The sequence below is a fragment of the Lynx canadensis genome, chromosome B1 (genome assembly GCF_007474595.2).
Source record: "Lynx canadensis isolate LIC74 chromosome B1, mLynCan4.pri.v2, whole genome shotgun sequence".
Taxonomy (NCBI): Eukaryota; Metazoa; Chordata; class Mammalia; order Carnivora; family Felidae; genus Lynx; species Lynx canadensis.
In genome coordinates, this window is record NC_044306.2 from 63121268 (window position 1) to 63146888 (window position 25621).

Below are 25621 nucleotides of genomic sequence, written 5' to 3' on the forward strand. Positions count from 1 at the left end.
TTTATGTATTTTTAAATGAACTAAAGATTTTTTTTAATGTTCAGTATCTAGGGTAATTTTTAAATTCGTTGGTTCTATTTTATATTTTAAGCCTTGAATAAAAATATCTTTATACAATGAAATCTCACTAATGTTTTCAAAATCCATATCATGTGACCACCTCTAACTACTTTGGTAATTGTGGTGATTAAAATATCATTGAGAGACTTTTTTTCTTATACTGAACTCCATACAAAACCACTTTTGCAAGTAAGTGGATGTGTCTTTCAAAAAACTAGCTGAAAATTATTTACATTTATCAGTAACTAATTATAATCATGGTATTAGAAAAGTATGGCTAAAGCCACTTTGATAACTCATCCAGTCTGTTAGTTTCATATGGGAGTATGACCAACCCTATAAGCATTCAGGATATATTTCAGAATGTTCCCCAATAACTCATTCCACACTTTTACAGTCCTTTTCAAGATTTAGTACCTAGCACTGTGTTTACTTTGGAGACAGACGCAAAAAATAACCTGTCTGGGAACAGCTTGTCTACCCTGAGGAAATGAGATATACATACCTAAAATTATAGGGCAATATGGTTTATGAGTGTAAAGATATTATGAGTTGGATTATTCCAGAAACACCTTTTGGAAAGTAATAATTTGATTTGAGCTTTGGGGGACATGTAAGATTTACATTAGTAGAGAAGAAAAGGGAACAGTTTCCTCACATAGGGAAGGAAAAAACAAAAAACAGAAAACAAAAAACAAATGGTAGATGTGGCAAAAATTGTAGGTCTACCCTAACTGGAGTTTAAAAAGAATAGGTGAGACTGAACAGGTAAGACAAGGTATTTTCCCAGAGGACCCCCAAGGCCTCAGTGTGGGATGGTTGACAATTGGTCTAATGAACTAGAAGACTGAGGATTTTTAACAAGTGAGTAAAACATTCAGGCATTACTTTATTAAGATTTATCTGGCTGAGGTGCATAGACCAAGTTGTAAGTTGGAAGGTTTTAGAAGGACGGACATTGATTAAGGATGGCTTTACACGTGTATCAAAAGGTTTAAAAAATACATATGTCCTGGGGTACCTGGGTGGCTCAGCTGGTTAAGCGTCCAACTTCGGCTCAGGTCATGATCTCACTGATTGTGAGTTCAAGCCCCTTGTCGGGCTCTGTGCTGACAGCTCAGAGCCTGGAACCTGTTTGAGATGTTGTGTTTTCCTCTCTCTCTGCCCCTCTCCTGCTCGAACTCTGTGTCTGTCTCAAAAATAAAGACACTTTAAAAGTTGTTTTAAAAATACTTATGTCCTGGGGCGCCTGGGTGGCGCAGTCGGTTGAGCGTCCGACTTCAGCCAGGTCACGATCTCGCGGTCCGGGAGTTCGAGCCCCGCGTCAGGCTCTGGGCTGACGGCTCAGAGCCTGGAGCCTGTTTCCGATTCTGTGTCTCCCTCTCTCTCTGCCCCTCCCCCGTTCATGCTCTGTCTCTCTCTGTCCCAAAAATAAATAAACGTTGAAAAAAAAATTAAAAAAAAAAAAAAACATATGTCCTGTGACATAGCAGTTTCACTTTTAGGAATTTATCCTAAAGAAGTAATCATAGATGCAGATAAGTCAGCTACCAGGATATTTAATGCAGTGTATTTGAATAACAATAAATTGGAAACTTACATTGGTGACCAAATGTTATTATAATACCAACATATATAATACCAACATTATAATACCAACATATAATACCAACATATATATCAAATGGCCTGTTATGGGACCATTAAAATTGATACATTATAAGACTATTTAATGTCATAAAAACACTACATACTGTTGACAGGAAAAGAAAGTTACAAAATTTGTGTATAGTATCATCCTGTGCATGTAAAAGGAAAAAAAGGTGTGTGTGTGACAGAAAGAGAGAGAGCATCTCTGTGTGTAACTGATAAGTTGAGCAAATATGACACATTTTGATTGGGTGAAAAATACAATTTTTATCTTCCAATGTCCTTTTAAGTGTGTGTTCATTGGTGTTCCTGCCCTAAGGTGAAGTGTGGGAGAGCCCCATCGCTTTCAGGAAACAAAAATTTCTTCAGCCAGTTACAGTTCTACAAAAACCACAACTCAGGCTTAATAGTCAAAATTCCAATCCTGGCTTTGTGCTAATTTTTCTTCTCCACCCCCCGCCCACTTCTCTGACTACTTCAATCTGAAATCTTGCAAAGGGAAAAGTTGGAGAGGCAGTGAGATCCCTCAGCAATACTCTTTAGACTTTGGATGGCTAATCAGGAAATTTGCATTCGAGAATCACCTCTGTGTATCAAACTAGTAAATTCACCACACCAATTTTTCATCACCTCATGTGAAAAATGGAACTAATAACACTTGGCCTACCTACATCTTAGATTTATTAGGCACATCAAATTATATCACAGAAGCAGAATTACTTTGCAGAGTTCAAAAGTGTTTTGGCAGTGCATTAGGAAATACAACCCACTAGACTAGGGATCCAGAAGCCAAATGCCTACAGGAGGCCAGGAAGGTAACATAAATGGCTATATCATTTAAGATGTGAGGTCATAAATAGCAGCTGTAACAACTGGCATCTGACCTTAATGTTGAGGATGTGGTGCACAGTGGTAGGGAAGATGATACCAAAGATGGAGAGCTCATGCCCAGTGAGAGGGAACAGCTACCCCTCAGATCTAAGCAGCTCGTGCCATGGAGACATACAGGCTGTATTGAGATCCTCTGATATTTCAAGGGAAGTCACAATTTCTGATTTTTTGTGAAATCTAATTTTCCAATATGGACAATTGATTTAAATACCAAACACAACATAGACCAACAATGTGTAATTTGAATTTACAGTGAACAAAGGCTAGATTCAGGCCCCACGGCATCACTTCATAACCCTGCGCTAGACTACAAACAACTTGAGGGCAGAGATCTTGACTTTTATCTCTGTGGTCCTGATATTTTATATAATGTCTGACATAGCTGGTGCTTAATATACGCTGGCAAAATGATGGATGTGCACTGCTAAATTGAAAGACTGTTTCTACACATGAAGTCATCCAACAACTCAAGACTGCCTCGTCATAAGGGTTTTTTTTTTTTAATATATATATATAAATTTAATTGTAACAATCCTCCCTTTTATTTTCCCAACCAGTCAAAGTAGAGTAGGGGAAACAAGTAGAAGACAGCTAAAGGAATACATGCAAAATAAAAGGTGAATGTGAGCAAAGAGTTACATTAAATAAATTGTAAGAGGTTTTGTTATTTCTGGTGCTTTGTTTAATCTCCTATAAGGAGATTGGGTTTATCTGATTGAAATGGGTGGATTCAGTGAACTAAAGAGGTAGGTGAGAAGAACAGCACCTAACTTAGGGGATGTGGGTGTCTGTTGTGGGGACCGCGAGTAGTCAGAGAAGACTTCCTAAGGATGTGTTGCCATTTAATTCAACAAGTGATTTAATTGAACAAATATCTATTGAATATTTACTATGGAATATATCAGTAAGCAGAACAAAGACTGTAATCCTCACGGAACTTCTATTTTGCTGGTGGCGACAGACAGACAATAGACATAATGTATTAGAGAATTATATAGTAACAGGGAGCCTGAGTGGCTCAGTCGGTTAATCATCTGACTTCGGCTCAGGTCGTGATCTCACGGTTTGTGGGTTCGAGCCCCACATCAGGCTGTGTGCTGACAGTTTAGAGCCTGGAGCCTGCTTTGGATTCTGTGTCTCCCTTTCTCTCTGCCCCTCCCCTGCTCATGCTCTGTCTCTCTCTGCCTCTCAAAAATAAATAACTGTGAAAAAAAAATTTAAGAAAAAAAGAAAATTATGTAGTATGTTAGATGGTATGATGGTCAATTTTATGTGCTGGTTGGCTAGGCTATAGCCCCTAGTTATTCAAACACTGATCTAGGTGTTGCTGTGAAGGTTATCCTGGATAATCTGGGTAGACCTGATTCAATCAGTTGAATGACCTTAAGCGTAGAACTGAGGTTTCTCCACAGAGTGAGAAATTCTGTCTACAGACTTCAACTTCAACTCACATTGGCAAGTTCTAGCCTGCCCTTCCTGACAGCCTGCCCTGTGGATTTTGGACTTGCCCAACTAGCCCCCATAGCTGCGTAAGCCAATTCCTTATACTATATTTAAAAAAAAGTCATTTGTGTTTGTATCAAACTACTGCCACTAAACAAACCACCCTCCAAATTTAATGACTTCATCACCATTTGCCCAAGATTCTGTGCACTGGCAATTTGGCTTTAGCTAGGGTAGTTCATCTCCCCTCCATGCCATGTCAGCTGGAATCACGCATGTGTTTGCAATCGTTTGGCAAGCCAGCTGGGCTGGCTACCACCAACCAAATGGCCTCATTCACAGACAGGTCTAACAGCTGAGTGGTGGGGCGGGGCCTCTGGGACAGCTGTCTTACCACCAGCAGACTAGCCCAAGCTTCTTTCGGTGATGGCTGGGTTCAAAAAAGCAGCAAGAGAGCCAGTGCAAATACTCCATGTTCAAGCACTCATCAAGCCTCTGCTTCTGCCATTGGCCAAAGCAGGCCATATGGCCAAGCCCAAAATCAATGTGGGAGAACACATTACAGGGGCCTGGGTTTAGAGATGCATGACTCATTGGGTTTGCCATTACTTCAACAACCCACCATAGGGGCGCCTGGGGTGGCTCAGTCAGTTGAATGTCTGACTCTTGGTTTCGGCTCAGGTCATGATCTCACGGTTTGTGCTTGAGATGCTCTTTCTCCCTCTCTCTCTCTGCCCCTCCCCCACTCACTCTGTCTCTCTAAAAATAAATAAACTTAAAAAGATAATAATAATTGGCTAGGATTTGAGCCAAATCTGACTTCAGGGACTGTGCTCTTAACCACTAAGCTCTACACGAGGGAAAGCCGTGGGAGAGAGACCAGAGGGGTGAGTTGGGGCAGATGGTGATGGGCCTTGAACACCGGCAGGGTCGTATCCTCCAGGTCCATGCAAACTACAACAGCAGGTATAGGAAGCAGCAGGTAGAGGATTTGTGGGCTGGGATTCCTGAAAAAAGAGAGAAAAGCTTTAACCAAGAAATAGAGCCAGAGTCACAGCCTGGGAGAAAATGAACCCTGGACCAAACCACAGAAGGCAGGTGGTGGCATAAATAGATGTCAGCATCTAGAAGTCGATACTGAAGAAGGTCAAGAGAAAGGAGTGAAAACAGTGTTCGAGACGTTGCTGCAGACAAACCAGAAGTTAATTTTGCATCTTTAGGGTGAGGTACCCCTAAAAACTGGCATCTGCTTTTGTAACAATTTGTCTGGAGTCATGCTCATCATAGCAGAAATAAATTCAGTTTTACTCCGTTTTCGTGAGGGTGCGGGTGTATGTAAAAGCCGGGAATAGTGGATGTGCCGAAATAACAGTGAGCAGCTTTGAGCAGCCTCTGAGTGTATTTATAGATATCAAGCACACGAAACACGCCCACATCATACACCCTCTCCCCAGGAATCCAGGATGTATGCAGAATAATACAAGGTGTACATTTGGCAGTCTGTACCACACAGGGGTGTGCTGGGTGTAATAATTTTAAAAATCCTTTATCATACCTGACCAGTATTTTATCAAAGCTATATGGTGAATGATTAAAAGGCTTGTAGACAGAATCATTTTGAATGCACAATTTTTCTTTTTTCCAACATTGGTGCGACATAATCTGTCTGAATCTCTTTTTTTTTTTTAATTTTTATTTTTTTATTTTTTTAATTTACATCCAAGTTAGTTAGCATATAATGCAACAATGATTTCAGGAGTAGACTCCTTAATGCCCCTTACCCATTTAGCCCATACCCCCTCCCATAACCCCTCCGGTAACCCTCTGTTTGTTCTCCATATTTCTGAGTCTCTTATGTTTTTGTCCCCTTCCCTGTTTTTATATTATTTTTCTTCTCTTCCCCCATGTTCATCTGTTTTGTATCTCAAAGTCCTCATATGAGTGAAGTTATATGATATTTGTCTTTCTCTAACTGACTAATGTCGCTTAGCATAATACCCTCCAGTTCCATCCACATAGTTGCAAATGGCAAGATTTCATTCTTTTTGATTGCCAAGTAATACTCCATTATATATATATATATATATATATATATATATATATATATACCACATCTTCTTTATCCATTCACCCATCGATGGACATTTGGGCTCTTTCCATACTTTGCCTATTTTTGATAGTGCTGCTATAAACATAGGGGTGCATGTGTCCCTTCAAAACAGCACACCTGTATCCCATGGATAAATGCCTAGTAGTGCAATTGCTGGGTCATAGGGTAGTTCTATTTTTAGTTTTTTGAGGAACCTCCATACTGTTTTCCAGAGTGCCTACACCAGTTTGCATTCCCACCAGCAGTGCAAAAGAGATCCTCTCTCTCCACATCTTTGCCAACATCTGTTGTTGCCTGAGTTGTTAATGTGAGCCATTCTGACGGGTGTGAGGTGGTATCTCATTGTGGTTTTGATTTGTATTTCCCTGATGATGAGTGATGTTGAGCATTTTTTCATGTGTCGGTTGGCCATCTGGATGTCTTCTTTGGAGAAGTGTCTATTCATGTCTTTTGCCCATTTCTTCACTGGATTATTTGGGTGTTGAGTTTGATAGGTTCTTCATAGATTTTGGATACTAACCCTTTATCTGATATGTCATTTGCAAATATCTTCTCCCATTCTGTCGGTTGGTTGCCTTTTAGTTTTGCTGATTGTTTCCTTCGCCGTGCAGAAGCTTTTTATTTTGATGAGGTCCCAGTAGTTCATTTTTGCTTTTGTTTCCCTTGCCTCTGGAGATGGGTTGAGTAAGAAGTTGCTGTGGCCATGATCAAAGAGGTTTTTGCCTGTTTTCTCCTCGAGGATTTTGATGGCTTCCTGTCTTACATTGAGGTCTTTCATCCATTTTGAGTTTATTTTTGTGTATGGTGGAAGAAAGTGGTCCAGGTTCATTCTTCTGCATGTCGCTGCCCAGTTTTCCCAGCACCACTTGCTGAAGAGACTGTCTTTCTTCCATTGGATATTCTTTCCTGCTTTGTCAAAGATTAGTTGGCCATATGTTTGTGTGTCCATTTCTGGGTTCTTTATTCTGTTCTATTGATCTGAGTGTCCGTTCTTGTGATAGTACCATACTGTCTTGATGATTACAGCTTTGTAGTATAGCTTGAAGTCTGGGATTGTGATGCCTCCAGCTTTGGTTTTCTTTTTCAAGATCGCTTTGGCTATTTGGGGTCTTTTCTGGTTCCATACAAATTTTAGGATTATTTGTTCTAGCTCCGTGAAGAATGCTGGTGTTACTTTGATAGGGTGTTGCATTGAATATGTAGATTGCTTTGGGTAGTATCGACATGTTAACAATATTTGTTCTTCCTATCCAGGAGCATGGAATATTTTTCCATTTTTTTTGTGTCTTCTTCAATTTCTTTCATAAGCTTTCTATAGTTTTCAGTGTATAGATTTTTCACCTCTTTGGTTAGATTTATTCCTAGGTATTTTATGGGTTTTGGTGCAACTGTAAATGGGATCAATTCCTTGATTTCTCTTTCTGTCACTTCATTGTTGTATGTAGAAATGCAACTGATTTCTGTGCACTGATTTTATATCCTGCAACTTTGCTGAATTCATGAATCAATTCTAGCAGTTTTTTGGTGGAATCTTTTAGGTTTTCCATATACAGTATCATGTCATCTGCAAAGAGTGAAAGTTTGACCTCCTCCTGGCTATTTCGGATGCCTTTTATTTCTTTGTATTGTCTGATTGCTGAGGCTAAGACTTACAATACTATGTTAAATAACAGTGTTGAGGGTGGACATCCCTCACTTTTTCCTGACCTTAGGGGGAAAGGTCTCAGTTTTTCCCCATTGAGGATGATATTGGCATTGGGTCTTTCATATATGGTTTTTATGATCTCAAGTTATACTCCTTTTATCCCTACTTTCTTGAGGGTTTTTTAACAAGAAATGATGCTGCATTTTGTCAAATGCTTTCTCTGCATCTATTGAGAGGATCATGAGGTTCTTGTCCTTTCTTTTATTGATGTGATGAATCACATTAATTGTTTTGTGGATATTGAACCAGCCCTGCATCAGGTATAAATCCCACTTGGTCGTGGTGAATAATATTTTTAATGTATTATTGGAACCAGTTGGCTAATATCGTGTTGAGGATTTTCACATCCATGTTCATCAGGGAAATTGGTCTATAGTTCTCCTTTTTAGTGGGATCTTTGTCTGGTTTTGGATGTCTGAATCTCTTAACGTCAAGATATATCAGTTGTGACCTCAGGTGAATGGATTAATGATAAGATGGCAAAGGGTTGAAACTATTCCTTTTTACTCCATTCAGTTCTCTACCATCACTTTTAACAACAACAACAAAAATAGATTGCTTTTATGGTCAAGAAAACCTTACTAAAAAAAAAAACAACTAATGGAATCTCTAGACAGAACTGTCTGGCTCTGTTAGTGTGAAACACAAGCAGAGAATTATCAGGGAACAGGGAGTACAGGTACTTTTGTCAGAGGGGTACTCCCCCAGTGCTCCATGCCCCAAATATTGGGAATGTAGTCATTAAATGCTAGGATCAAATTCCAACCAATAATAGTCTCTAGGCATGAAATGTCAGGGCTCTGGAAGCCTTTTGATTTGTTATCTTTACAGGCAATGGAGGCACACATTGTTTATCAGAAAAGACATCAGTTTTTCACTCACCAGGAAAGAAAGAAAGAAAGAAAGAAAGAAAGAAAGAAAGAAAGAAAGAAAGAAAGAGGGCTGCTTTGGTGGCTCAGTCGGTTAAGCACCCGACTCTTGATTTCAGCTCAGGTCATGATCTTGGCAGTTCGTGAGTTTGAGCTCCACGTTGGGCTCTATGCACGCAGCACGGGACCTGCTTAGGATCCTCTCTGTCCCTCTCTCTCTGCCCGTCTCTCACTTGCAGTCTCTCTTTCTCAAAAATAAATAAACATTAAAAAAAGAAAGACAGAAAGAAAAAATAAAGAAATTACTGTGAGACCCAGGCTTAAAACAGACAGTACAAAAGACTGAGGGCATCTGCTCTCCTGCCACCAATTTAGTGAGGTGCAAAGAAGAGAAAAGATTGGCAGAGACTCAGAAATGCTTAATATGAGAGAGAACACAGGCATAGGCTTGTCTGTTCTATACCAAGTGTGCCCGAAGTATGTTTTTATTTTTTTTTAATTTTTTTTTTAATCTTTATTCATTTTTGAGAGGGAGACAGAGCGTGAGCAGGGGAGGAGCAGAGAGAGAGAGACACAGAATCCGAAGCAGGCTACAGGCCCCGAGCCGTCAGCACAGAGCCTGACACGGGGCTCGAACCCACAAACCGTGAGATCATGACCTGGGCCGAAGTCGGACGCTCAACCGACTGAGCCACCCAGGCGCCCCAAGTATGTTTTTAATGATACAAACTTATTGAGCACCTACCCTGCTGCTGAGTGTGACGGGGGATGCACCAGCAAATAAAACACCACTTCTGATCTCAAGAAGGTGATAATTTAACCATCCATGCTGCTCTCTAGGACTTTGTAGCAACTCAAACACTCTCTCCCTGTCTCTTGGAATTGGATCTGCTTATTTGTTTGATTTCTTCTTGGTCTCTCGCTACTTCCCGCCACTAGTTTCCCCACATATTTGATGGCTGGTGGACTTTATTTTTTATTTCAAGTCTCACACATCTGATTTCCTGGGAGAAGAAAAGACAGATTAACATGTTATTGGTTGGGATGTATTCAGTGACTCACTCCTCAGGGTTCCTAACTCACAAGAGCTCAGTGACAGGAGAAAACATCTCTTTTTCCAAGCTGTTAATTCCTTCTTTAGGTATAAACCATCTCTTTTAACATAATTTCATAAGGAGTTTTCTTTGGGCATAGTAACAGTAGCAAAAGTTATTAATCCAATCTTTCTGACCTTTAAATGATCAGTTAGGTCCTATACATCTGAGTTCTTTGTCTGGCTCTGTGACACCCAGCAATATCACATTACCAGGTTTCAGTTGTACCTGTTACTATCTGACTAACTGTCCAAAGGAGAAAGGAGAGGAAAGCTGAAGCCATCTGGCTTCTGGCTACCACAGGTCCCTAGAACAAATTTTTCTTGCTTGCTTGCTTGCTTGCTTCTCTTTTTGAATAATAACATGGAGCTCATGGAATGTTCTGAGGAGAAACATTAAATAAGCTAGTGCCTGGATTCATAGGAACAGTGAGAAATAAAACACGTAGAATTTCTGAAGGTCATTTATTGAAAAGAAGGGAAAAGGGATGAGACTAGGGAACATTTCATTCTTTTTTTTTCCCTCTGTCGTTTTCCCTTCAGTGTGAGAACACTCTATATATAATATCCTTCCAGCCTGCACATATATCCGTGGTGTCCCGGGTAAAGCTCTGTCTCCTCAAGCTCCAGTAGGCCTTCACTGAGAAGTAGCCCAGGACAGGGAAGGGATAGTAACTCAGGCCAAACAAAAGAAAAGCACACAAAACTGTTATTCTTTTAAATTTAGACAGAGTTCAGGAATCTATAGAAATTCAGAGGTGAAAGAGCCCATTTTTGGTTAAGAAAACAAGGAAGGGATAACAGAGTGGGTGGCTTTTGAGTTGAGTTTTGAAGGATGAGTAGGATTTCCATGGCAGAGTTGATGGATGGGGAAAAACAAACTACCTGCTTCCGTCGTAGTGTGAGATTGTAACTCCGCCTCCCTGAGATCCATAGCTTCCTCTATAGAATGAAGATGTGAGACTCTGGAAAGTTTCCTCCCAATTCATCTCTTGTTCTAGCATGTGATTCAGTCTCCAGGTGAACTTTGGCTAATATTTGCTTGGATCTTCACCAAGATCTTTCCCACTCCTCTTCTCCTTTATGCTAATTTTTGTCTTTCTCCATTTCCCCCCATTTATCTTCTTTAAGTTAATAATGAAACAATCATAGCTTATATAAATAAGTGTACTTGTTGGCCAGTGCTATGATCATGTTGCATATAAACAACCCCACAGTTTAGTGGCCTATGACATTAATTCTCCCACTCAGGTTTCTGGGGTAACTGCTCTGGCCTGGACTTTTCTGGACCGTTCTGGTTCACCTTCCAATCTTAGTCAGCTCTAGTTTATTCTCATTATCACTTCCAGCTAAGGTTTTGTATTCTTACCTTTGGCTATACCATCTCCCAACACATTGTTTATGTGGAAAAAGACAGAGTTAATATTCATTAGCTAAATCAACAAAAAACCCACAAAATTTTCCAGAATCTTGTTTAATGTTGAAATGAATGTTCTAGAAATAGCTAAAATCAAACCATAAGGAACTGCTGTCTGGACCAAGCTGTATACACATGAAACAACTACCATTGTTGTGTGGTGAATGAAAGTAATGATGAGGATTTAGTAATATCTCACTAAAAAAACCTAGTACTTTAAGAAGATGAGATAGTTCTAGTAAGGCAAGATCACAACGTTTGTACTTCTGAAGAAAGTGTTTGCTAAGTAAATTATTAATGAAAAAAATCCAAGAGGAACCATTAACAGTCTTCAGAAAGTCCTTTCAAGCATTCTTGAAATTCTATGGCAATATTTATTTGCATATGAATGATGAACAAATTAAAAATTATTTTTATCTGTTTGTTAAAACAGGTTCAAAAGAAGCTCTCCTTAGAAGTTTTGTGGAAATTAGCCCACATTGCAGAAGAGCTTTAAAATACAAACTTGTAGATCTCAAAAAGAACTCTATAAAGTCTTTCAGATAATTTTTCTGAATTAGAGTTTTTCCCACATTAAGCAATTTTGCCCACCTACTGATGACTTTTAACAAAGCATTTTAGGAGGGATAGCAAATAGAGGATTACGTTGGATATTTTAACCCAAATAAGTCAGCCCAGACAAACCCCATTACATCATGACACAACTATACCACACTGTACCACATTGAGACCTAATTGTACCAAAACAACCTGAGAAGAAAAATTATGGGAAACACAAAAAATATGAGTATTACACTCCAGAATTAACTCTGCTTGTATCTTTTTTTTTTTTTTTTTACTCTGCTTGTTTCTTAAAATAAGTCTTCTTCCATGGGACACAGGTAGAATGTCCCTGTTTATTCTCCAGGGAATGCGTTTCTCTAATAGTTCAGTGTAATTGTTGTGCAAGGAATGGTAAACATATGAAAATATGTGCATGTTTGCTATGCTATTTGCCTCCAAATGATATATGCTTTTGAGTATTATTTGTGATTCTAGTTTCTGGCAGTAATAGACTCATTATCTTAAAATGTTTAATCCCTGGGGTGGCTGGGTGGCTCAGTCAGTTAAGGCTCTGACTCTTGATTTTGGTTCAGGTCATAATCTTAAAGTCATGGGATTGAGCCCCACGTCAGGCTCTGCAGTGAGTGTGGAACCTGCTTGACATTCTCTCTCTCCCTCCCTCTCTGCCCCTCCCCCGCTTGCACTCACATGCACAAGCTTTTTCTCTAAATAAATAAATTAATAAATAAATAAATAAATAAATAAATGGGTGGCTCAGACGGTTAAGCATCTGACTTTAGCTCAGGTCATGATCTTACAGTCTGTGAGTTCAAGCCCCGTGTAGGGCTCTGTGCTGACAGCTCAGAGCCTGGACCCTGCTTCAGGTTCTGGGTCTCCCTCTCTCTCTGCCCCTCCCCTGCTCATGCTCTGTCTCTCTCTGTCTCAAAAATAAATAAAAACATTAAAAAAAATTTTAAACAAACAAACAAATGTTTAAAAAAAAATGTTTAATCCAGGGGTGCCTGGGTGGTTCAGTCAGTTAAGTGTTCGACTTTGGCTCAGGTCATGATCTCACAGTTCATGAGTTCAAGCCTCCAGTGGGGCTCTGTGCTGATAGCTCAGAGCCTGGAGCCTGCTTTGGTTTCTGTGTCCCCTTCTCTCTCTGCCCCTCCCCTGCTCATACGCTGTCTCTGTCTCTGTCTCTCAAAAATAAATGAACATTAAAAAAAAATTAATGTTTAATCCCTGTGCGCTGCAGTAAATAGCATTTTTAAGTACTATATGTTCAATTTGATGATGGTTTATTGTTAGTGATCCTGTTTCTTTGTAAACCTAAAAATCAAATAAATTTTTCTTAATTTTCTCTCTCTCCTTTTCTTCCCAATTGTGTTCATGCATTCTCTCTCTCTCTCTCTCTCTCTCTCACTACCACATCTTCCACTGTTTATTTTCCCAACCACCTTAGACCCAGTCAAATACTTTAACCTTTTGGAATTGACATTTGCAAGGGTTAGTTTTATCTGTTTCATTTCTGAAATGCAGTACCAAAGATTTCAACTGAACTCAGCCTTTTATCACACTAATCAAGGCACAGACTAAGCCTTCCAAATTCACAGCTTGCTCATGAACTCGACAAGTATGGGATGGGGGAGGAAACTAGAACACTCCGTACTGCATGATCCTCCCCATCACTCTGTCACCTCTTTTACCAAGAAAATTTTCTGAAACTCCAAGCTAAATGACCAGTTCTTTTTAACCCTCTTTCCTTCACAGTAGTTTTCAGTATTTATACATGCTTCTCAAGCTTTTTTGACCTATACACCTAATTTTTCCCGAGTTTTACCTTCTGTGTCTTGTTACAAAAATCAGTGTTTCTGCAAAAATATACAATTATAATTTTTTAAAGTTTATTTATCTATTTTGAGAGAGAGAGAGGACAAGTGGGGGAGGACCAGAGAGAGAGGAAGTGAGAGAGAATCCCAAGCAGGCTCTGCACTGACAGCAGAGAGCCCGACATGGGGCTTGAACTCGCAAACCGAGAGATCATGACCTGAGCCAAAACCAAGAGCTGGATGCTTAACCGACTGAGCCACCCAGGCACCCCAATTATAATATTGAATTCTTTTCCATTGACATACCCTGGAGATTCTCATTCACCCCTGAGTGAGGAATGGAGGGCCTGGGGTTGACTCTGTACTCTGTTTGAGAATCACTGCTCCCACTGTACTGCTCCTGGGAGCTTGGTTAGTAAATCTGCCAAAACTGAAAAAGAAATTCTAAAGGATAAGCCGTTATTGTTGTAGATATTCCAAATTGCATTAAACTAAGAGTTAGGGCTGTAAACTATAAATGAATTGGTCCCTCGGGGAAATATGCAGGTTTCTATGAGGCTCTACAGTTGGTCCTAGAACCTTGCACTGACTTTAGAGATTTTGCAACTAATAAAGACTAGCAGCCCATGATAATCTTTGTTTTGCTAAATAGAATTTAGAGAGCTGTTTGACTAATCTAAGTGAATTTTCTATTTTCAATCCCTTTTCCAAAATATGTGGTTCTGCATTTCCGTTTTTAAATGAAATTGGCTTATGCACATTCCTTACAAAAATGAGATCCAGAAGTTAGTGATTAACGAATAGATAAGGCTGAACAACATTGGAACAATGTGGTAAGCTTGTCCTCTGTTAGGATTTCTCTGACCTTGGGAACTTGGGTTTCTAAAGCTGAAGATTTTTTGGTTTTTATTTGTTTACTTTCCTTGGCAAAGCAACAAGGTAGAATTTGTCTATGAATGTGAAACACCAAAAATATTAAAGTTTACACATGCTTTCATTTTTTCCCTTTAGTTATCAACATGTAATAAATGCACCCATAGCATTTTTTTTCCTTTTCCCAAAAATAGTTTATCAATATTATCTCATTAACCAACCCTTACTGCCCCCCTGTGGCATAAGGCAATGTTCTCTTCCCTCTCTGTCTCTATTTAAAAAAAATAATAATAATAATGTTTATTTATTTTTGAGAGAGAGAGAGACAGAGACAGAGTGTGAGTGGGGGAGGGACAGAGAAAGAGGGAGACACAGAATCGGAAGCAGGCTCCAGGCTCTGAGCTGTCAACACAGAGCTGAACACGGGGCTCCAACTCATCAACCATGAGATCATGACCTGAGCTGAAGTCGGTCACTTAACCAACTGAGCCACCCAGGCACCCCAGCTCTCTGTCTGTTTATTGGGCTGACAAAATCTTCTAGAAATAAAGACATTTGTCCAAACCAAACGGTGTAACACTGCTAGAACTGGAATAGAATTTTAGACAGCAGTGTCTAAAATTTCTCAATCAAATTGCAGTAGAATATGTAATTTGACTCAATGTATATACAGTGTTAAGGAGGCTTATTTAAGACAACATTTTATTTAGAGGATGCCTTTTGGCAGTTTCATTACATGAAAAAACTAAACCTTAAATAACTATATGTGAAAATTTTTAAGAAATATAAAGCGTATTCTGTTCTATTGCTCTATGTGTCTATTTTTGTGCTAGTACCATACTGGTTTTGATCACTATAGCTTTGCGATATAGCTTGACGTCTGGAAGTGTGATGCCTCCACCTTTGCTTTTATTTTTCAGGGTTGCTTTGGCTCTTTGGGGTCTTTTGCGGGGATTCTATACAAATTTTAGGATTGTTTGTTCTAGCTCTGTGAAAAATGCTACTGGTATTTTGATAAGGCACAAAAATAGACACGTAGATCCATAAATAAAACAGAATACGGGCGCCTGGGTGGCTCAGTTGGATGAGCGTCCGACTTCAGCTCAGGTCGTGATCTCACAGTTCATGGGTTTGAGCCCCTCATCGGGCTCTGTGCTGGCAGCTCAGAGCCTGGATCCTGCTTCCAATTCTGTGTATCACGCTCACTAGCGCGCACTCTCTCTCTCTCTCCCCCCCTCGTAATCTGTTTCTCCCTCTCTCTCAAAAATAAACATTTAATAAGTAAATAAATAAATAGAACAGAATAGAAAACCAGAAATGAACCCACAACTGTATGGTCAATTAATCTTCACCAAAGCAGGAAAGAATATCCAATGGCAGAAACAACAGTCTCTTCAACAAAGGTGTTGGAAAAACTGGACCGCAACATGCAAAAGAATGAAACTAGACCACTTTCTTACACCATACACTAAAACAAGTTCAAAATGGATTAAAGACCTAAATGTGAGACCTGAAACCATAAAAATCCTGGGAGAGAACACAGGCAGTAACTTTTTTTACTCTGACCATAGCAACTTCTTTCTAGATATGTCTCCCAGGGCAAGAGAAACAAAAGCAAAACTAAATGATTGAGAATTCATCAAAATAAAAAGCTTCTTCACAGCAAAGGAAACAACAAAACAAAAAGGCAACCTATGGAATGAGAAAAGATATTTGCAAATGACATATATGCTAAAGGGTTAGTATCCAATACTAGAACTTATAAACTCAACACCCAAAACACAAATAATCCAATTTAAAAAATGGGCACAGGACATGAACAGACATTCCCCCAGAGAAGACATCCAGATAACCAACAGACACATGAAAAGATGCTCAGTATCACTGATCATCAGGGAAATGCAAATCAAAACAATGAGATACAACTTCACACCTGTCAGAATGACGAAAATCAGCAACACAAGAAACAACAGGTGTTGAAAAGGATGTGGAGAAAGGGAAACTCTCTCGCGCTGTTGCAAACTGGTGCAGCCACTCTGGAAAACAGTATGGAACTTCCTCAAAAAGTTAAAAATAGAACTGCCCTACAATTCAGCAATTGCACTACTGTGTGTTTACCCCCAAAATACAAAAATGCACCCGGATGTTTATAGCAGCATTATCTACAATATCCAAATTATGGAAACAGCCCAAGTATCCACTGACCGATGATGAATGGATAAAGAAGATGTGGTACATACACAATGGAATCGCCACACAAAAGGATGAAATCTTGCCATTTGCAATGACGTGGGTGGAACTAGACAGTATTATGCTAAGCAAAATAAGTCAGTCCGAGAAAGACAAATACCATATTATTTCACTCACATGTGGAACTTAAGAAACAAAGCAAATGAACGAAGGGGGAAAGAGAGAGAGGCAAACAAAGAAACAGGCTCCTAACTATAGAGAACAAACTGATGGTTACCAGAGGGGAGGTAGGTGGGGGGATGGGTGAAATAGGTGACGGGGATTAAGGAGTGCACTTGTGATGAGCACCAGGTGTCATATGGAAGTATTGAGTTACTACATGGTACACCTGAAACCAATATAACAGTGTTACCTATACTAGGATTAGAATTAAGACTTAAAAAAAAAAAAGAAATATAAAGACCACATTTGTTGCTCTCAATATTATGGAGATCTTGCCTAATAGCTGCTTGTGTTCAGAAATGCTTCAGGTCATGGAAGGGAAGACTAAATCTATTTCTAAATCCATTCCACTCTTTTGGAACATAATACCCTCTTGAAATACATTTGATAGTTCAATTACCAATTCTGTTTCTTTGCCAGAAATATGCTTCTGGCAATAGTGTGCAATAGACTTGGCCTTGCCCTGATGCTATATTTTGGCGTGTGACTCCGAATGTTTCCTTCATGGAAGTCGATAGTGCTTTACAATGATGCTTTTCCTAGCCTTGTGATGCATCATTTTTGTATATTTCACAGGAATGCAAATATATTTTGTAAATTCAAGAGATTTAAGTTTCTGAATAATGAATGCCACTTTTGAGTATAAATGTAATATTTTGGTGGTAGAATGTTTTAAAAAGATACATGGATACAATGTGAACTCTTTGAAGCCACATTATTGGGTAGGCAGTCATCTGACCTTATACTAACCACCTTATTTCTAGTGTACTAAATACCTCTCAACATCTCCTGTAGTCGCTGAGCTTTTTTTTACATTTTTCTTTAGGACTGACGGTATTTTAGGGGAGAAGTTTTCCTTGACATGATCACTGTTGCCATATCTGCTAACATATGCATTGCTGTGCTGAAAGGAGCTGCATTTAGGGTTCTTTTTTTTCTTAATTCTTTTCTGATAGCATCAATTTTTTTTTTTATTTTTTTTAACGTTTTATTTATTTTTGAGACAGGGAGAGACAGAGCATGAACAGGGGAGGGTCAGAGAGAGGGAGACACAGAATCTGAAACAGGCCCCATCCAGGCTCTGAGCTGTCAGCACAGAGCCCGACGTGGGGCTCGAACTCACGGACCGCGAGGTCGTGACCTGAGCCGAAGTCAGCCGCTTAACCGACTGAGCCACCCAGGCGCCCCTTGATAGCATCAATTTTTAAAACTAGCTTGCTGTTTTTAGAACATGATATATGCTCACTATGAACAAAATTCGTTTTTTTTTTTTTTCAAAATTTTCTTTAAATTATAGTCAGTTAACATGTAGTGTAATACTGGTTTCAGGAGTAGAATTTAGTGATTCATCACTTACATTTAACACCCGGTGCTCAACGCAACAAGTGTCCTCCTTAGTACCCATCACCCATTTAGCCCATCCCCCCCACACCACCCCTCCAGCAACTTGAACAAAATTCTAACGTGACAGAAGAGTACAAATAAGAAAATAAATACACACCTAAAAGCACATCACCAGAGAAAACATCTGACAGTGTGGTGAACATCCTTTGGGCATATCTACCCATTTGTAGACTAGTGCAATTTTACATAAGGGAAATCACTCACTGTATACACTATTCTGAAACATGCTTCTTTTCAGTTAATCATTTGTCCCTGAGATCCTTCCATACCCATCAATAAAGAACTACTTTCTTGTTTTACAGGCTGCAGTGTTTTCTTTTTTTTTTAACTAAAAAAAAAAAAAAAAAAAAAAAAAGATAATTATCGAACAATTACCCACCACTGGATTTGACTTAGGCAGGCCCTATGGATGGTGTCTCCACCTTCCTGATTTATTTTCAGCCCTTAAGGGCATCATTGTAGATGAAAATCAGGGTGACATAATCCTGGAAGTTCACCACCTGGTTCTTGTTCCAGTCCAGGTCGTCCATGAGCTTTGCAATTTCAGTATCCTGCACCTTTGGGCCAATGGTGAACTCTTTCTGGATCAGCAACTTCAACTCCTTCTTGCTCAGGGTGTTCTTGTCGCCTTCCCTGCCCAAGTACTTGTGGAAGATGGCCACAGAGAGGCCAATAGCCTGATCCAGGGGGTACGCCATGGTTGGGCGCTAGGTTCAGTGAGCACAGCCTGGAGAGCATGGAGGGACCAGAGGGGCGGTGGCCAGCCTACCTCTTAGCCGACAGGCTTCAGTGTATTCTACTGAATTCATGTGTCACCTTGACACAACTTATCTAGGCTATTTCTAAATTTCTACCATTATAAACAAAGCCACGCTGAGTATCCTGTGAGAATATATCTATTCTCACTTATTCCTTTATTTCTTTTGGATAAATTCATGCATGTGTGATTTTGGGTCATTTTTATGAATATTGCCGAACTATCCTCTAGAAATATTGTACCAATTTACATTCTCACCAGTAGGACATGAAAGTATACATTTCCTGAGACTATATCCAACTCTGAATGTTATTAACTTTTTCAATATTTGTTGAGGACCAAACAATAATATTTCATTAATAGTTTACTTAGCTAGTATTTGATTCCTAATAAAATTAAGCATCTCCGATGCTTATTGGTTATTTGGATTACTTCTTTTTATAAATTTCCTGTTCATATTCTTTTGTCATCTTTCTTTTGTTTTTCTTCCCCCATAAAGGTATGTATGTATGTGTGTGTGTACATATGTGTGTGTGTATTAGCACTTTGTTATATATCATTTTCCCGAAACATTTTTCTAATTTGTCATCTGTCTCTCTCCCTTCCATGTAGTGTGAATTAGGAGTTCGTTTTCTATTTGGTTGTCTGCAATGCAAAAGTTTAAAAGGTCAAAGTTAACAATCTTATCCTTTTTGGTTTCTGAGTTTTTGTGACATGGTTTTAAAAAGTTCACCATATCTCAGGGCACCTGGGTGGCTCAGTCAACTAAGCATCTGACTCTTGGTTTTGGCTCAGGTCATGATCTCACAGCTGCTTGTGTTCAAACCCCACATCGGGTTCTGTGCTGTCAGTGGAGAGCCTGCTTGGGATTCTCTCTCCCTCTCTTGCTGCCCCTCCCCGACTCATGCTGTCTCTGTCTCTCTGAAAGTAAATAAATAAACTTAAACAACAATTTTTTAAGGGGTACCTGGGTGGCTCAGTTGGTTAAGCATCAGACTTCGGCTCAGGTCGTGATGCAGTGGGCGGGTTCAAGCCTCTCATCTGGCTCTGTGCTGACAGCTCAGAGCCTGGACCCCACTTTGGATTCTTTGTCTCCCTCTCTCTCTGCCCCTCCCCCCACTCACGCTCTGTCTCTCTCTCAAAAATAAATAAACATTAAACAATTTTTTAAAAGTCTCCCATATCTCAAAGGGAAAAATATTTACTCATTTTTTTTCCCTCTAGTACTTTTGTTCCATCTATCACACTTACATCTGTGATATATCTAGGAGGTATTTACGCAAAAGGAGTTAAAGTCTGGATCTGTATGTTTTTTGTTTTTGTTTTTTGCTGGATGACTAATCTATTGTCCCAAACCCTTACTGAATGACCTTTCTTTTTTTTTTTTTTGTTTATTTTTTTTATTTTACATTTTTTTTTAAAGTTTATTTATTTTTGAAACAGAGAGAGACAGAGCATGAATGGGGGAGGGGCAGAGAGCAAGGGAGACACAGAATCGGAAGCAGGCTCCAGGCTCTGAGCCATCAGCCCAGAGCCCGACGTGGGGCTCGAACTCACAGACCGCGAGATTGTGACCTGAGCTGAAGTCAGACCTTCAACCGACTGAGCCACCCAGGCGGCCCTGAATGACCTTTCTTTACCACTTATTCAAAATGCTACCTTGGGGTGCCTGGGTGACTCAGTCTGTTAAGTGCCTGACTGCAGCTTAGGTCATGATCTCACAGTTAGTGAGTTCGAGCCCCCATCCAGCTCTGTGCTGATAGCCCATAGCCTGCTTCAGATCCTCTGTCTTCCTCTCTCTGCCCCTTCCCTGTTTGTGCTCGCTCTCTCTCTTTCTCTCTCTGTCTTGGAAACTAAAATAAATAAATAAATAAAAATCTAAAAACAAAACAAAAAACCCCACAAAATGCTACCTTTGTCTATAAATTAATATGTATGAATATATGCAGTATAGTGATTAACACTGTATTTGGAGTCAAACAGATCTCAATAAAGTTTGATCATTTTCTTCATATAGCACTTGTTATTAATGTTTTCTTATGTAATTTAAATTTTTGTGGCTATTGAAATCAACATGTTGTCTGCCAACATATTTTATGATTAGGGATTTTTTTTGTATATAAGCCAACTATTAATTTTATGTATATATAGATTAAAATAACCTGCAAAAATGACAATTTTGCTGCTTCTATTCCAGCTCTTATTGAACTCCTTGTTTTAATACATTAGTGGCCCCTTTATTTTACCCCAGACATTAATGAGTTAAGGAAATATTCATCTACTTCTACTTTACTGAATGTTTTCATTGAAAATGGATATTAAGCTTTATTAAATGCATTTTTGGCATCAATCAAGATGAACATCAGTTTCTCTCCTTTGACCTATAAATATGGTGAATTATATTAATACTTTTATTTAATGCTATAAACTACATTGCATTTCTGGAATAAATCCCACTTGGTCATGGATTATCAGTCTTTTAATATACTTCTACATTCTGTTCAAGATATGCAAGATTATTTTTGCATTTATAATTTGACTCTAAATAATGTATCCTAACAGTCCCACCATTTTTTTTTTGTTCTACTTCAAGTACCAACTTTGAAGTCAATTAATTTAAAATATTATGCTTTATAAAATGGAACTACTAAACAAAATCAGAAATGAGAGAGGAGAAATAACAACCAACACCACAGAAATATAAAGATTATAAGAGAATAATATGAAAAATTATATGCAAAAATATTGTACAACTTAGAAGAAATGGATAAATTCCTAGAAATATATAATCTCCCAAAACAGAATCAGAAACAAATAGAAAATTTGAACAGATTGATTATCAGCAGTGAAATTGAATCAGTAATGAAAACACGCCCAGAAAACAAAAGCCCAGGACTACATGGCTCCACAAATAAATTCTACCAAACATTTAAAGAAGAGTTAATACCTATCCTTCTCAAACTATTCCAAAAAATAGAGGAGGAAGGAAAACTTTCAAATTCACTGTATGAGGCCACAATTACCTTGATACCAGAACCTAATAAAGGCACCACACAAAAAAAGAGACCAATATCTCTGATGAACATAGATGCAAGCATCCTTAACAAAATATTAGCAAACAGAATCCAATAATACATTCAAAACTCATTCACCATAATCAAGTGGTATTTATTCCTGGGTTGCAAGAGTGGTTCAATATATGTAAATCAATCAACATGATACATCGTATTAACAAGAGAAAGGATAAAAGCTGTATGATCATTTCAATAGATGCAGAGAAAGCATTTGACAAACTACAACATCCATTCGTGATAAAAATGTTCAGCAAAGTAGGTTTAGAGGGAATATACCTCAACATAATAAAGACCATATGTGAAAAACCCACAGCTAATATCACACTCAATGGTGAAAAGCTTAGAGCTTTTCTCCCAAGATCAGGAACAAGACGAAGATGTCCACTCTCATCACTTCTATTTAACATAGTACTGGAAGTCCTAGCCACAGCAATCACATAACTAAAAGAAATAGAAGTCATCCAAGTTGGTAAAGAAGAAGTTAAACTTTCACTATTGCAGATGACAAGGAGGTGAAAGACCAATACTCTGAACACTAAAACACTGATGAAAGAAATTGAAGAAGACACAAAGGAATGGAAAGACAATCTATACTCATGCATTGGGAGAACAAATATTGTTAAATTGTCCATGCTACCCAAAGCAATCTACAGATTTAATGCAATCCCTATTAAAATACCAATAATTTTTTTCACAGAACTAGAAAAAATAATCCTAAAATTTGTGTGGAATCACAAAAGACTAGCCAAAGCAATCTTGAAAAAGAAGAAGACTAGAGGTATCACAATCCCAGATTTTAAGATATACTACAAAGCAGTGGTAATCAAAACAAGATGGTACTGGCACAAAAATAAACACATAAATCAATAGAACAAAATAGAGAGTCAATAAATAAATCTATGATTGTATGGTCAATTTATCTTTGACAAACAAGGCAAGACTATGTAATGGGAAAAAGACAGTCTCTTCAATAAACAGTGTTGGGAAAACTGGACAGCTACGTGCAATGGACCACTTTCATACGCTATAGGGAAAAAAAACTCAAAATGGATTAAAGACCTAAATGTGAGACCTGAAACCATAAAAATCCTAGAAAAAAGCATAAACAGTAATTTCTCTGACATTGGCAGTAGCAACATTTTTCTGGATATACCTCTAAGGCAAGGGAATCAAAATAAAAAGTAAAATTGACTATTGGAAAGTTTCTGCACAGAAAAGGAAATGATCAACAAAACAAAAGACAACCTACTGAATAGAATGTGTTTGCAAATAATATATTCAATAAGGGGTTAGTATCCAAAATATAGAAAGACCTTATACAACTCAACACCAAAAGACCCCAAATAATCCAATTTAAAAATGGGCAGAAGACATAAACAGACATTTCTCCAAAGAAGACATCCAGATGGCCAACAGATACATAAAAATATGCCTAACATCACTTACCAACTGGGAAATGCAAATCAAAATTACAATAAGATATCACTTCACACCTGTCAGAATGGCTAAAATCAACAACATAAGAAATAACAGGTGTTGGCAAGGATGTGGAGAAAAAGAAACCCTTGTGCCCTGTTGATGGGAATGCAAACTGGTGCAGCCACTGTGGAAAACCTTAACAAATTAAAAAGACAATTATCATATGATTCAGTAATTCTGCCACTAAGTATTTACTCAAAGAATAGGAAAATGTTAATTTAAAAAGATACATGCACCCCTTTGTTTACCACAGCACTATTTACAATAGCCAAAGTATGAAAGCAACCCAACTGCCCTTTGATAGATGAATTAGGATAAAGAAGTGATATCTATATATCTATATCTATACCTATGAAACATAGTGGAATATTACTTAACCATAAAAAAGAATTAAATCTTGCCATTTGCAAAAACATGGACGGATCTAGAAGGTATAATGCTAAGTGAAATAAGTCAGTCAGAGAAAGACAAATACCATATGATTTTACTTATATGAGGAATTTAAGAACCAAAACAAATGAACAAAGTAAAAAGAGACAAAAAACCAAACTCTTAGATGCAGATGGTGACTATCAGAGGGGAGGTGGGTAGAGGGATGGGTAAAATGGGTGAAGGGAATGAAGACATTTATCATAATGAACACCGAGTAATGTATAGAATTGTTGAATCCCTATATTGTACACCTGAAATTAATATAACACTGTATGTTAATTTACACTGGAATTAGAAAAATTAAAAACAAAAATAAAATAAAATGTATAAATACATAAATGAATAAATAAAATGGAACTACTATCATGTGTGAATTCTACCCTAAGAGAGTGAAATAAATGGTCTATGTGAATTTTCTAAAGCATAATTGTGTATTATCTCATAATATATAATTACATAAAAAATTTGAACTTGAAGGTGTATCTACAAGAGAGTTATACATATGTCCCACAAAAAATGTGTACACAAATGTCCATTGAATTATTCATAATAGCCCAACTGGAAACAACCCAAATATCTACCAATTGACAACTGGATACACAAAATATGGTATAGTCATACAATGAAATATTATTCAGCAATGAAAGCAAATGAAATTCTAATACATACTACAACATAGATGAAAATCTTAAAAAGATTTATACAACCTGACTTCGAGGTTTTCTGTAATATATCAGTAATGAAGAAAGCATGGTATTGAAATAAGGAGAGACTTATGGATACAGACTAATGGAACAGAATAGAAAATTTAGATCCACACATATATAGTGAAGTGGTTACCGACAGACATCAAAGCCAATTAATTGAGAAAGATGGTCTTTTCAACAAACATTACTGGAACTATTTGGTTTTCATACAGAAAAAAATGAACCATAAATACTATAAACAAACATTAACTTGCATTAATATAAAAGCCCAAACTTCTGGAAGAAAACGTAGGAGAAAATCTTTGTGATCTTGGGTTAGGCAAGGTCAAAGCACAAACAATAAAAAAAAATAAATAAATAAAAGGATAAATTGAACCTCATCATATTTAAAAACTTTTGGTCTTTAAAAGACAGGAATTCAGAACTTCCTTTCTTGCTGGTGATCTGAAGAGGTTGTAGGACTAAGGAAGGACTCATGCACTCATGGATGGGAGATAGATTCATGCACATTCTGAAGAACAGTCTGGCAGTACTTAAACTAAGTACATGTACAATGTGTGGCCCAGCAGTCTTCCTCATGGGTGTATACGATATCCTCACACAAGTCCAGGAAGTGGCATGTATAACTACTTTCATTGGGGTATTAATGGTGGCAGACACCAAAATGGTATAAAGCAAAAAAAGCAACTATTAATTTATACAGAAAACTTTTTAGCATTCCCAGACCCCCAAAATAACCTCTTTTAGGCTTTTCTGATGCGTTCGGACACATCTTGCTAACAGACGCACAAATAAACTGAGATAAAGCACAAATGTTCACGAACGATTCAAAGTTACAGCAGCTTGATGTTGAGATGCTGAGGGTAGTTC

The 25621-nt window shown here is 38.2% G+C and overlaps 1 protein-coding gene across 1 annotated transcript; it reads right to left on the bottom strand.

Annotated features, from left to right (window-relative positions):
- Positions 1-18739: 18739 nt before the first annotated feature.
- Positions 18740-19000, bottom strand: LOC115511504 (protein S100-A6-like). The gene has a single exon (XM_032593037.1). The coding sequence runs from the start codon at positions 18998-19000 to the stop codon at positions 18740-18742; it is 261 nt and encodes an 86-aa protein (XP_032448928.1).
- Between the last annotated feature and the right edge of the window lie 6621 nt (positions 19001-25621).

Bases quoted from the DNA above. Each gene is read 5' to 3' on its own strand.
- LOC115511504 (XM_032593037.1), bottom strand. From the start codon at position 19,000: ATGGCGTACCCCCTGGATCAGGCTATTGGCCTCTCTGTGGCCATCTTC.